This window comes from Papilio machaon, chromosome 13, assembly GCF_912999745.1.
Source record: "Papilio machaon chromosome 13, ilPapMach1.1, whole genome shotgun sequence".
Taxonomy (NCBI): domain Eukaryota; kingdom Metazoa; phylum Arthropoda; class Insecta; order Lepidoptera; family Papilionidae; genus Papilio; species Papilio machaon.
In genome coordinates this window covers 7,018,174-7,033,119 of record NC_059998.1, presented here as the reverse complement: position 1 = coordinate 7,033,119, position 14,946 = coordinate 7,018,174, and the positions used below count along the sequence as shown (strand labels likewise).

The window sequence follows — 14,946 nt, the reverse complement described above, 5'->3', positions numbered from 1 at the left end:
AAGAAAATATTAGAAAAATGTTAGTATTTTTCCGACTGTAGAAAGTTTGTATTGCCGGGCTGCCAGGGGGGCTGTTTAGGAGTGGGGGTTGAAGTAGGGGGAGATCTGCGCCCTAGACGACCTACGATGTAATACTGAATGCCCTACGGAAAGGACGAATTGAAGGACTGTTGCGTCAGACAATTGAATTATGAAATTCGTGATAAAGTTTTTGTGAATATATTTTAAAAAAGGAATATAATATTTTTTTAATACTCATAAGAAACATATTAATTTTGAAACCAGTCAGAATTTAACTACGAATTTAAAAAAAAATATATGAGATAAAAGTTACAATTACTGCCAGATACTAAAAAGGAATAAACCTCATTACTACAACTAAGATTTAGACTGATTCCAATATTACGTACCTATTATTACATACAAAAAAGTCCTAGCCTAGGAAGAGATGGATGGATTGCGTGAAAGATGACATGATCAAGAAGGGGGTGACAATGGAGATGATGGCGGACATTCATTTGGAGCACGGAAGCCTGATGCACCGACCCTACGTAGGTGGGACAAGGTCAAGGAGATGATGATGATGAAAATATCAGCCGAAAATATAAATTTCTAGATTCTAATTCTTTTGAATATTGCGATAAAATTCATCATTAATAAAAATTGTATTCATTCAATTAGTATATTTACTTAACATCTATTCAAATCAATTAACTTTTTTATTGACGTTGAAATGAAAATATTTGCGATCAAATGTTTGTTTTTCAAGCGCTCGTTCAATACGCAATTAGAATCGCGTTAAAGCGGAGAGCCGTCCTCTTACGAATTAATTAATCAAAACGTTATGCAATTAATTAACACTAATTCCTTGTCAGTCCAGCCGTTTGTTAATTAATGTGTTTGATTAATTTAATTAGCAAAAAGTCGGCCAAAGGTTGGAAGTTTTGCTTCAAGATTTGTGTACCAAATAACTTAATTAAAAACATTTTTGTTTCAGGGCTAAAACATTCACTTGCGTCATCCACTACCGAAATGTCGGCAGTGTGACAAATAAACATTTATGTTTATTCTATTGTAAGTTACGTTCCTCTGCCAATAAACATGTAAGAAAACATACGTTTATGTACAAATGTTTTGGCAATGGAAACTCATTGTTACATATCAGTTGTCGTTTTGTAAGCCGATTCATACGTGCAGCATTTAATGCGTTCTTTTAATGAAATCAAGATATAAAATGCGGTAAGCAATTTTAATGGCGAAAGAATGTCGATGGGAATACGATAATATCGGTACAGTCGCCACTCGATTATGAAACTTCAATCGTTCAGAAATACATCAACAATAGCGCGCCAAAATCGATTGACATATAATTTTTATAAAGGCAAAAGGTTATGTGACGTTCTGCCAGGAACAGAAAATTTGACAACATCGCTCAGTCAATATTTTTTTATTTTAAGGTTAAACAAAGCGTAATTATTACGATCCTTTTATCCAATTATGGTAGACGGAGACGAGAAGGTTAATTGAAAAGTTTTTAACATGCATACATGTAATTCAATTTCTCATTAGTTCGACAAGTCTAAATCCTCGAAGCATAAATGTATGCTACATTTCGGACATTTAGTCACTAAAATTACGAGTTCGTTATGTAAGAAACTGAAACTTTATAGTCTTCAATTAACATAACCTAATTAATAATTAAAAAAAAAATTAATTTTATATTCTCAAACTTAAGTTGGTAGTAAAAAAAAATAGGGCAATTTCAATTAAAACGAAACGTTGGTGCACGCTGCAATAAACTCTGTAACGCCCTAATAAAATAGCTTCGGGCGTCTACACCGTTCACACTTCAGCTTACGATATATACGCGTCTCTTTCGCACGTACGTCACGCGAACAGCCTTCAGTTGGCTCCATTGATTGCCTGGGCCCGGATATTCGAATATATACATACTATATGTACATATACAAGCTTTGAGCTTTGCCAGACCTTACTCTGTGTGTGCAAACACATTACGGATGTAGCATTTTCAGTGTTACGTAACATTGGAAATTGCAGAAATTTTGTAACATTTTCATCAACAAATTATACAATTGAAGAGATATTTTTGCTTGATTGAGTAATGTATTTCAAGACCACGTATTATTTATATTGTTAGAGGCAAATACGTTTGTAATTTTCACCCGAATCTTTCTAAATTTAGTCTGAAAAGCTTGCAGTAACCCGCAACAATTATTTATTTATTTATTTATTTATTTATTTATTTATTTATTTATATTTATTTATTTATTTATATATTCCTCTTAACATTAACTAGAACTATAAAAATCTTTCTCAAGGAAGAACAAGAAACACCCAAGAATTTAATAAAGAAAAAATTAGCAATTTTACTAATATCATAATCTTATGGGAGGATTATAAATGCGAATGTATAGATGAATGGATGGATGGATGGATGTGTGTTTGAAGGTATCTGTTGAACAGGTCAACGGATCTTGATGAAATTTGGCAGTGTTGTAAAACACAGTCTAGAATATCACATAGGCATACTTATAAAGTTTTTTTAATGCCGCGCGAACGTAGTCGCGGTATTTATATAAAGCAATAAACTGTGAATGTGATATATTCGATTACGATCCCCCTGTTCTCTTCCACCCCCTAACCTTCCGCTAGGCAACTTGGTAGCTGGGGGTTGGGAGGTCAGGGGTGAGGAGTTCATGGCCTGTACAGGAGCACAAATATAGGTCATGGAGGCTCCAAATCAAATACATTTGTAAAGAACCTTTTACACTCGAGGTAGAGCGAACTTTGTGCCACATGTAAGTGACATATTTACTGTAAAACATGTCGTGTGTTTCCACTGCCGAAACAACGAAACAAAAACATGAGATTTTTTCAGTAAAAAGTCACTGTAAATTTAATAATACTATTCTAAGTCATAATTGAAATTTGAAGGCAATATAAGGAGTACTTGAGAAACTTTTTTTTTTTTTGTTTGGACTAGCTGTCACTAACGACTCCGTATACGCGGTATTAAAAAAAACTTAATTAGATGAAAATCTGTGCCAAATTTAATCGAACCGTTGAACCGCTTTAGAGTTACCTAATAACAAACATCCTTCCATCTATCCATCTAAAAATTCGCATTTATCGATTTAAAGATCACACCAAATTAAAATGTGTGCTCACCCTAGGTAACAAGCATAGATGACACGTTTTAGTGACGCAATTTTTGCTGACTTAATGTATGTTTAAAACGAAGATAGAAGAAAACGGCAGCATTATGTAATGTTTTTAAATTCAAGTCAAACCATTTGAAAAACATTATCATTTACATTCGTATTTCATTTTCACATTTTCCTCTAATGCAATAAACTCCTTTACTGTGATGTACATGGACTTAGGCGGCTGCTAAATAATCGTGGCTGATTCGATTCTCACGTGACCACAGAGACAGCTTAGTTGAAAAGTCAATGCCCGAATAGAGCGGAAAAACATCCTTACAGAGATGAATTTAAATTTTTATTCTTATCTCTGCTCTAATGAATTGTTTAATGATTGTTATCTTATACTAAATTTAGGTTCACTTAAAATATGACCCTTAGTACGGAGTAATAAGAAGTGTTTGCTGAGGGATTGCTTAAACAACCATAAGTTTGGCAATAAAGCGCATTGGAATATTTTTAGATGGATTATTTTTTTTATATATCAAACGGTGGCAAACGAGCAAACGGACACCTGGATTCGCCGAAATAGCCAGGCAACCGTTGCCCAGAGACATCCGCAAATGCAGATGCCTACCTTTAATCAAGGGTGAAGGGGATGTACAAAAAGAGGATATTCCCCCTTCCTATGCGTCCCATATTTCACCAAATCCCCTTCCCTTTCCCATCCCTTCCTTATAAGAAAAGTGAGTGAAGGGGAAGAGGACTAAAAAATGGATTTTAATATTGTGACGTCATAAAACTCAAAAAAAAATAGTGTCAGTAAAAATTTGCAAATTTGGACTTTTTTATTTATTTTAAACAAAGTAAGGACGCTCAAATATTTTTGGAACGTAGTGTAAGTGTAGGTTGTAGTCACACACTTTCGTGTTAAGTTAATTGCCAAAATTGGGCTCAGTTTTTGGCAAGCAAGTCGCTGTCAAATGCCAAACTGTAATCATTGCCTTAGATGCCAAGATGGCAAATGCAAAGGCATCAATTTAGTGCCCAAATTATTAAAAAAAATATCCATGTCAGTTTTAGAATAATTCATGAATAGAATGACAGCTAGATAAAAAAAGAACTAAAAAAAAGGTTGCCACCCTTTATATTCTCTTTGAACTAAGATAACAATATGATTTCACCAATATTCAGCCAGTGCTAACCTGCATGTTGATTAAAGATCTTCTTCTCAGTCGCTTCAGTCTTTACAGACTGGTCGTGGTCAACAAATAGGTGCAGTGACCCGTTTGACTAGACGCCTCTACTCTTCCCGGACTACTGCTTTTTTCGCACACACATGTAAGGGGACATCTACTGCGGCTCTGACCTGGTCTATCCACCTCATGGGCGATCTACTAACCCTGCACTACTAACCGTTCAATGGATGCATCATCATTGCTTCTACATACGTGACCAAAGTAAGTGAGGATACGAGCATGATTAAATATACTGTCTCTATAAAATAAAAGGTCTGTAATGGGAACATTTTATCGGAAAACAGGTTGTCTCGTGTGTAATTTGACAAGAATAAATTAATAGAAAATCGATTCAGAGGTAGTAAGACGTGGCCGCATATGTTATTTATGCACTGTCCTTGTATGAAATAAACTGTACATACATAGAACTTGTGTTTGTCTAGATTTAAAATGCAGCCCACGCTTTGTTCTAGACACATTCTCTTTGTAAAACATTTAATAATGTCACTATTTGACGGGTGATTTCCTTTGAAATGTACTGTACTAGCGGCCCGCTTTCGTGTGTGTGGGTATTTGTACAATTTTTAAACAATATTAAATACTGGCTGTCGCCCGCGGCTCCGACCGCGCGGAATTAAAAAAAAAACGTAATAAGTAGCCTATGTGTTCTACATCTGTGCCAAATTTCATCAAGATCTGTTGGGTCGTTCCGGAGATACCTTCAAACAAACATCCATCCATCCTTTGTAATTCAAGGATAATGTAGTATTCTAACGGTGACAGAATTATTGTAATCAGTCCAGTAGTTATTGATTTTATCCGCTACAAAAATACATGCATACAAAATTTTCCTCTTTTAATAAACAGAAGAAGTTCAAATCAGTTTTCCTATATCTTATTAATTACCCAATTTATATTTAATCCAAAGAAGCCATTTGACATCTACAAATCTGGGTCACAAAGAAATAAAAATAAAGTTTTCAAGGATTTAAACTTTTCTAAAACTTCAGAAATATGTACGAAAAGTTAGTAGAAATATTTTTTTAATCTGTTTGAAAGCTGTTTATGGCTTCGTATAGAATATCGGAAGGTGGGCGAAAACTTTACTTGGAAATTTGTGAGAAGGAAAACGAAAAGGTCACTCGAGACTTTAACCAAAGTTTTTAACAGCCAAAAACTTTCAAACAAGAAAACTAAAGTCTTAACTTTTTTTTTGTTAAATAAGATGGTCTCAAAGGTACCAGATTCTAAAAATATCCGCTAATTATTATGAAAAAAAAAAATATTAAAAAACTTAATCGTTGGGTTTGAAACATTCATACTAAAACATATTTCTCTCTGAAAATTAAAAATAATTCATACAAATGTCCTAAATGCGAAAGTTTAGATGGATGGATGGATATTTGTAACAAGGTATCTCCGAAACGGCTCAACGGATCTTGATGAAGTTTAGCACAGATGTAGAACATAGTCTGAAAAAACACATAGGCTACTTATTAAGTTTTTTTATTTCGACAGCGACAGCTGGCACTATATCCCTCTTTCCCTAAACGCTATGAATTTGACGTGACACGCGGCAACTGTTACGCGGTGACGGGGAAATGTTACCTTGTCTATGTCTATGGGCAGCATTTGTTTCGCTTATTGGCGAATTTAGGTATCCGCTTGCTCGTTTACCACCTTATACTATATTTTTTTAACGTTTAGTAATGGAAACCCGTCCGTAACGGAAACACTCAAATTGCATTTTTGACATTTACAACTAAAATGTCGTCTGAAATAAACGGAAGTCGACAGTGTCACGTTCAAAATTATTTTTAATTTTTGTATTTAGAATTATCCGACTCTAGGAGCGACTGTTGAATACAGAATTAAACATTCTGCCAAAGGGGTGGCATGCTTGCCACTAAGAACCTTTGCCTTTTTAATTTTGGAAAAAGATAGGTGAAAAAGGAGATTAGCGCGGGAAGTTAACAACGAGAGTTAGGTGTGAATAAAGTTTAATGGAAATAATACTATAAATATGTATTTATTACATGATAATTATAATAATTTTAACAACGGAACAAAAGCATTTTGGCTGTCGTGGTAATGTTTTCAATTTATACAGCGACAGTGACTTATTCAGTTACTTCTTTCAGTTGTGTCTACATTTTAAAATATTCCGTTTCAAGGCGACCTACATTCAGGCATATAATTTGCCGGCGTCGTTTAACACAATTAGACACAGCTCTTTGTGACGTGGCCTTTTTAAATATTAAAGATACCACGTCAGTTTCACCTCCATATATGTTTTCTCATCGTTCTAAATAAAATATATGAAAATACACCAGATTAGTGACGTATACACTGAAAAGACTATTTGAACCAGTGTGCACAAGTCAAAATAAATTATGACAGCTCACTAGCGACCTCCTGTCAACGTCAAAAGTATCACACGATCTTCTTTTGTTGTAGCTATCATGTGATTTTTGGAACGAAGTTCCTTATCGCGCGTTGTGAAAGGGGACTAGACGGAAAAAATTCTTACGAAAAGTTATCACGACACTTTTTGCTATAGTAACCATGGCACCGACGTGACAATTTATAACGAAAATTCATAGGAACTTCGTTCCATCCGGGTGTCCCTTGACACCTCTCAAGTTTTTTTTCTTTTATGTCATTTTCTAGGTTTAAGTAGGTTTTATATGTATTCTGACGGAAACCGTGATAGTAGCGCCCCTCTCACCGGTGCAGATATCCTTGTTTGACTATAGATCAAATTGATTTCATTTGATGCTTTCGTCCAAAAAACTGCAAATTTGATCGTTTCCCGGACACAAACAATTTCGATTGTGCGAGAAGTACGCGGGCTTCATAATTTTGGCGTCGATTATGTGTTTAATTTGATGAAATACTACACTCAACTTCGGTACGGATAGAAGCAAAAGTAAACATTTCGAAAATTTAAAAAATGACCAATTTATATGTCTTTTCAAATGGATTAAACAAAAAGAAAACAGATCGTTACTAATTTAGTAGATATTATCAGATTATCGTATACTTAGTGTCATTAGCAGACACTCCAGTGGCACTGTGGGTGCGCCTTGGCTGAGGGGTGCGTCCCAATTGTACTTGAAAAGCTTTTGATTTTGTAAATCGCTTTTACCTGATAGTATGCAAAGTTACACTTTGGATATTTGATATTGGACTTTGATATAGGATTTTTTACTTTGATTTTATAAATAAATACATTCAAATACATTATTTAGCATTGAACTTTATGGAAACGTAGAGCAAGTGGCAGTTTGTTTATTCAGGATTGTTTTCTTTTCACCAATAGATGGAGTCTTAGTTTTTTAATAATATACGTATTTAATTGATTAAGGTTATATATCAATTGTCTATTAAATACCTAAGCGAGGATGAGTCTCTATTAAAAGAAAAAATACCCTACTGTATCGTTAGAATAATAAAACTATAATGGCATTTGACTTGGCACGTCAGGAACAAGAGTACTATTCTGCTCAACGTGTCAACTTAAGTGCTTTCTATACTAACTTGTACTCGTAGTTATGATTTGTATGAAGTTATAATAAAGAGGTTTTACCGCTAACTCCTCCATCTGCCCTGCGCTGGATAATGAAATCAATAGATTTTGCGCTCCAATAACTTGCAAAAAGATAAGAGAACTTAATGCGCCTATTGGCCTGAGTCTGTCGGTTAGTACCTACAAACTATATTGTGAAACTATTCTATGTTGGAAATTTATTAAAAATAGGATTTCAAATATAGAACACAAGCTGTCGCCTGCGACTCCGTCCACGCGTAAAAAACTTCATATTTGTCTATGTGTTCTTCCAGACTATGTACTACACCTGTGCCAAAATTTCATCAAGATCCGTTGAACCGTTCCGGAGATACCTTCAAACAAACATCCATCCATCTAAACATTCGCATTTTTAATATTAGTAAGATTTAAAATATTAGAAAAATCCTTAAATATTAACATTACCAGTTCAATAAGAATATTTTAACACAATAATTGGTATAAAATTTCATAAAACTTTGAATTATAATTACGAAACTCATCTGTCGTCAGGTCAGACGTAACTGTTTGACTTCTCGCTATTTCAGCAACATCGATCTGTCCCAAAACCCGTGAAGCCTGACCTAATAAGCCCAAGGACACAAATAAGCACAAATAGAATAAAATCAACCTTTGATTGAACTCAGAATAGCCTCAATCAATTAAGAATCCCGTCCGTCTGAGTTATTTCTATTATATTTAACTTGACCTCATTGAAACATATTCTACTTTAGCGTTTCCATAGCTGAAACATGTACAGAAACATATGTCTTTATTTAATTCAAAGAGATTGAATAAGATGACAGGTGTTATAGCAGTGGATCTTAGCCCTCATTCGCAAAGGCACTTTTTTAACGCCCCGATAAGACTCTACGATGGTGGCTCTTGAGCGATGAGCTTAAAAATCAATCTTGTTTCCTCCTTCCAGTGCGCAAAATTCAAAATTGCGCGATAAAAAGTATCGCGTTTTAAAAGCGCTGCCGTAGGAACAAATACATGGAAATGTTGTTGTTCTATCCCATCACGTTTTAAGCGCGCGTTAAAAAAACGCCTTGCGTATGGGCTTACAGCTAGTGTGTCATTTGCGCTTTCAATTATAACATTATATTCTGCTGGTTCCGATGGTTTTCAATCTAATTGTATTATTAGCGTTCTTAAACTAAAATAGTTCGGATATATTCCTCTTCTGTACATATTTCGTTACCACCGAAATTCGAAATCCAATAAGTTAATTTATTATTTATTTTTAATTTACGTTCTTCTTTTGTCCATAGTTACCGTTTATGTAAGTTTCTAAACGTAGTGAACATAATGCGGTTACCCGTGACTTTAAAGCCCATTGCGGCCCCTGCAGTCTCTGACTCATCGCAACGCTAAGTACTCCTAATTAGGTACAGTTGTGACGTCACGCGTTGAATTTGCTCCCGAATTCGGCTAAGCACTTTAGGATTTTTCATTTCAACAATTGAAGAATAATATGCTTTAAAAAGTATTTTGTATGTGTTTTTAAAGACTTATTGTTGTATGGAAATTAATACCTGAATTGAAAAAGTTTATACCTGGAATTGAACTCGGTATCTAGGATAGAGGTGTACAATTGACTAAAAGATGAATTGTTACTTTGTTCTACAAAATATATACGTTAAATTCAACATTTTACGTATATCAAAGGTCATTTTTCTGAACTTATCCCGGAGTTTTCGTCCTTGGTATGAAATTATTCAATTTCAATATATTGCCTAGGATTTTGTGATACACTTTATAGCTCATACAAATATTGTTTCGTTACCGAATTTGATTGCGAAACTGTCAAACTGAATAACGCAGCGACGCGCTTTACATTATTATTCATTGAAAGTCAATGAAAATGCAAAACCTCTCAACTTATAAAGCGAAAAATATATTCATAAAAAATTCAATATAATTTATTCCATTGAACCGTTACAGGACATGCCCTAGTCCAGGATTACAAGGTGTACGAGATATGTTTTTTTTTCTCGATACAGTCACTCTAATTTAATTAATATGTATATAGAATAGATTATAAGAAGAAGGTATTAAGGTCATAGAATGATTTGAAACTTATAAAAAAACATAAGATAGCAATATACATTTTAAGTATTTTTCTAACCTACAAAATTCAAAATGACAGTTGAGTTTATTTATTTACATAGATAATTAATGCATTAATAGAATACAGTATATTAAAATACAAAAGTTCAATAATTCTATTGACTCTATATCTTTATTGATGACACAAGTTTCTTATTGATTTCTTTCGTTACTTCTAACAGTGTTTTCTTTCCGTTATAAATGTGCTAACGATGTGGTACAACGCGTTACTTTTTATCACATCTTATTGAATGAATCATTCAGAAATATAAATGAAACTCTATTTATATAAAAATTTTAACTCTATGTTTGGTCTTTTATCGTGTTTTTGTAGTTAATTGATTGAATTAAAATAAATATCTGTCAAGACCAAATGAATAGGTTGGAAAAGAATTCTTTTAATTTGTATATGAATTATGTGGTTATTTCTAAATAAAATACATTTTATAAAACAAATTGTCAAAGAGACTGCTGGTGCAACAATATGAAACAAATATTTTTTTTATATCAGAATTGCGTAGCGAATTGCAAATGCAACTTTTTAATAGGTTTATTGTAATTATTTACATTGTTTTAGGATGCTAATAATTACTGGCCATCATTTAAAATATTCAACGAACGAAAATAACGTTGTGTATAAAAAAATCTTTTGAATGCTGCTTAATTTAATAATGTGCAATTATTGATTATTTATTAATAATAACAAGTATAAAAAGGCTTGCAAAAAGCTTATAAATTTTTATAACCCGAAATTGGCGATCGGGATGAACATCAATTTCCCGCCAAGTGCACGTCAGATATGTTTTACAGATAACATATTTTGTTTTATTATTCTCTGTAAAACGGTCAAGTTTTTTTTCCATTTCGCTCGTTATGTACATACCTACATACGTAGTTTGCAAGTTTTATGGTGTGGTGTAATCAAGCAGAAATTTTGCACTAATAATACCACAGATAAGAAAAGTTTACCAACTACATAGTTCGTGCGAGTTTGTAACGATAATTTTAAAACAAACTGCAGGCTTAAAAGTTTGATTTTAGATCAACGTTATTGAATCAAACATAACTTTTTTTCCGATATGGTTTACAACACACACTTTTCTTAACGAATAAGTTAATAAAATGTGATTTTTGTATGTATTAAAGTTGAGTTGAGGTTTCTCTAGACTCACATTTTATTTCACACATAAAATGGTATACCTACGTCAACTGTAAAAAAATTATTTAATTATACACAAGTTAAGATTACATATGTAAAAACACTTACTTGCCAAATAGTGGATGCCATAGGTGGAAGGAAGCGGGGTCGTGCGGGTGCGGCGGTGGGTGCGGCGGCGGCTCGCCCGGCGTTGTGCTGCCCACCTCGGGCTCCTCGCGGCGGCGGCCCAGCGCGGCTGGCGCGGCGCTCGCCCGTCGAGCCGCCGCGTTCGACGCCGCAGCCGCCGTCGGCTCCAGCAGGTTCTGCAGCGACTTGACGCTAATGCGCGGCCGTGGGGATTCTTGCGAGCTCGGCGTGCTTCTCTGGTGGCTCGTCTCTGACTGCTTCACCGATTGCAGATAATTATTGTTCGGGTAGTACGGCGACGACGGACTCTTCTGATGCCCCGTCCGGGGCGATCTCTGACTCGCGAGACCCGGATTGAAATACGGTATTTGTAGACCCGGCAGCGGCATGTTGGGTCGAATGTTGGGTGCCATCCCGGGATACATGCCCTGCAGGAAGGGATTGTGGGGCACTGGCCGTTGGTTATTGTAGTTGTGAGCTATAGGACTCGTACGAGCGGAAGAGTGCGATTTACTTTGGTGGCTTTTTGTCGAATGCACATATGGGTTCTGGACGTCGCTGGCTTTAGAAAGCTCCTTCATTTGGGCCTCCAGAGAAGGTTTCGATCTATGGGGGACCGAAGGGTTCGCTTGGTTCATCGCCTCCTGCCACATGGCGAATTGCAACCGATTGTCGTAGTCCATCGGGGGCATCATCGGGAAGCCCGACGGACCCATGAATCGTGCCGAGGGATTGAACATTTGAGACAGGTCGTTGTAATTAGCCCCTGTGTATCCGGAGGAGTTTAGCGCCTTCAGGAAGTCCATGTTCTGGGAGCATGCCTCCATCGCCTTCAGCTGGTTGAGGTAGGGCAGCCAAAGCATCTGGTGGAGAGCTGCAGAGGTGGCAGCGTCTATGTCACCGGCCAACGCGTCCATAGACGGTATCGGTTTCGGTTGGATCGTTTGATCCGGCTGGGGTGTATTGGATTTTTCTGCACTCGAGCTGATAACTGTAGCTGAGCTCTTCGGCGGGGCTGACTTAGATTCTTTTAACTTTGGAGATGTGAGTTTTTTCTGATCGTTTTCTATAATCATTTGCTCCAATTGTGACAGCGCCACGACGCTTATGTCTGGATCTTGCAAGACCGAGGGAAAAGCGAATACCGCCGGCAGCATTAATTCCGGTCTCTGCATCAATAACCTCGGTATTTCTTTGCCCGGGGCCGCAATAATCGCATTAAGACTATCCTTAGGGACTAAAAGGGGATCTGGAATGTTATATTCGGAACTCGTTATCAAATGATGTAATTGTTTTAATGGGGACATCTCGCCGGTCGGTTTTTGGGCGACTCTTTCGGACTTTTTAGATTTATCGACGCTTTGATCTTCACTGCACTTGTTAAAAACTTTAGTTATCTTGACGAGGTCTTCGTTAGATTCTCTTCTCATCTTTTTCTCCTGGGGCTCACCAAAATCTTTATTAAGTTTTCGCATTTCATCGGAACAGCTCGAGACCGTAGGACTTGCCGATTTCCTATGTTTACCCAAATTCAAAGGCTCGCATTGCTGTTTTGTTATTGTGACCTCGGACGTGTACATTTTAGGCGACGGCGAGGAAAGTAGCGTTTCCAAAAACAAGGTCTGTTTACTTTTTGTAAGTGGCATAGTAAATATTTCCGGCGAGGATGGCACGGCGGGGATACCGCTTGGTTGCGGAGATTGCATCGCATCTGACTCTCTCGAGGGCGCCCGCGGTATGTCCGTCCTGCGCGGCGACGCATGCGGAGTGGGCAGCCGCCGATGCACACTTAAATCTTTAGGTTGTTCGTCACTTTTGTCCGACAAATTGTCTTCTATCGTGTTGGTGGTGTGAGCATCGCTCGCCACCACGTGTTGGTTCATATTCTTATCGAGGCTCTTTATGCTCAGGTCGGTGGGCATTTCATCGTTACTAATATCGTCCATGTCTTTGATATTTTCTGACACGTGCATCTCAGACGCCATCGCCTGCTCGTTGCATGTTTGCTCGTCGGTCATGCACTTCTCCTCCATCTGATCAGCGACGTCCGTGACGGTGTCGTTGACGGGTTCGTTTACTTCGCTGATATCGGAGTACGCGGGCTCCGTCAAATTTGGTCGCTGCTCTTCGAAAGATTTTTCGACGTAAGTCTCATTGGGATCAGGTACGGGTTCAGCATACATCGTATCATTTGGTATGATGTCATTTTGTAGCATCTTTTCGGCACTATGGTCAAATCCTATATTGTTCAACTCATTCGTCCCTCGCATATCCGAACTGCCGCTTATGGTTTCCAGGGAACATTCAGTTCGATCCTCGCGTGTGAACACTTGATCCGATATGAATGTCTGCTCAACCGTTTGCCCGTGCTCGGGCGGTTGCATGTGATCTCCTATGTGATGCAGATGAAGCAAACCCTGTGCCGCGGTGATGCTACTCCGCCCCGGAGACTCCAGCGAATGCTCCAGACGGTCGATGATGTCGGCTACCGGGGCGTCGCCGAGCAACATGTCCTCCTCCTCATCGGCGTACTCTCCGGACCCGTGCACGAGGTGTGCCAGCTTGTCCAGCGCTTGCCCCAGGATCTGGTTGTCCTCACAGCCTTTTTCGACCAGCGACTCCAGTAAGGTCTCGTCATGGGGTCCATCCAGCTCCGGGAGGTAGTGCGCCTCGCTGATGGTCTCGAAGAGGTCTTTGTGGGCGGCGACGTCGCTCGGGTACGAGTCGTCGGTGCGCTCGCCGGGTGCCGGCGCCTTCCGCTCGTAGAACATCTCCTCGGTAGACTTCGGCTCGCCAAGCTCGAACGACATGACGTCGCGCGCGTCCTCCTCGGCGGGCAGGAAGCCGTCCAACTCGAGAAGGCGCTCCTCGCGCTGCTGGTTGAACTCCAGCTCAGCGACCGCCAGGAGGTTGTCCAGCGGTGTGGGCGTCGGCGGTGCTCGGGGCACCGCTATCGTGTGGGATGGGATGTGCGACTCCAGATCGGGGGTCAGCTCCCAATCGGCAGGGGGCGGCGTGCGGGCGCGTCGGCGGGACCGTGCGTAACGCCTGCGCCCGCGCCGCTCTCGGCGTTCGCGCGCCTGCGGGGGCGGCGGTGGCGGCAGACGGATCGAGTTGTAGATCTCGGTGCGCGGGATCACGCGCCAGCCGGCTGCGGTGCGCGCTATACGGATGCGATTCCGCGGGTCGTAGTCCTCACAACGGACCTCCTGCACTTTGCCGTCGAGCTGTCGCGCCCAGAGGAAGACGGGTCGCAGGCGCGGCAGGGGCGCGGGCGGGGACACAGCGGCGCTGGCGCTCCGGTGGCGCGGCACCGCGGTACGGGGGACGCGGGGCGGCACGCTGCGGCTGCGCGCGGCATCGAGGCGGGCGAGGCGGGCGGCGCGAGGCTCGCCGCCGCCGCCGGGCGCCCGCGAAAACACTCCGGCCGCCGCACGACCACTCTCAGGCGACAACCGCGCGGACGCGGCCCCGAGGCGGACTGGCGGTCGGCGGCTCGCCCCGCCCCGCGGGCCCCCCGCGCGCCCTCGCCTCGCCCCGCCCAGCATCGATCCGCGCCGCCCGCTGCACGCCGCCGCC

The 14,946-nt window shown here is 39.5% G+C and overlaps 1 protein-coding gene across 1 annotated transcript in view; it reads right to left on the bottom strand.

Annotated features, from left to right (window-relative positions):
• Window positions 1-14,676, bottom strand: part of LOC106709221 — a 69,734-nt gene extending 55,058 nt beyond the window's left edge. Inside the window, exon 1 of the mRNA XM_014500974.2 lies at window positions 11,350-14,676. Within this exon, the coding sequence (XP_014356460.2) occupies window positions 11,350-14,177 (2,828 nt within the window). The 5' untranslated portion in view covers window positions 14,178-14,676. The remainder of the gene's footprint in view (window positions 1-11,349) is intronic.
• Window positions 14,677-14,946: the final 270 nt, after the last annotated feature.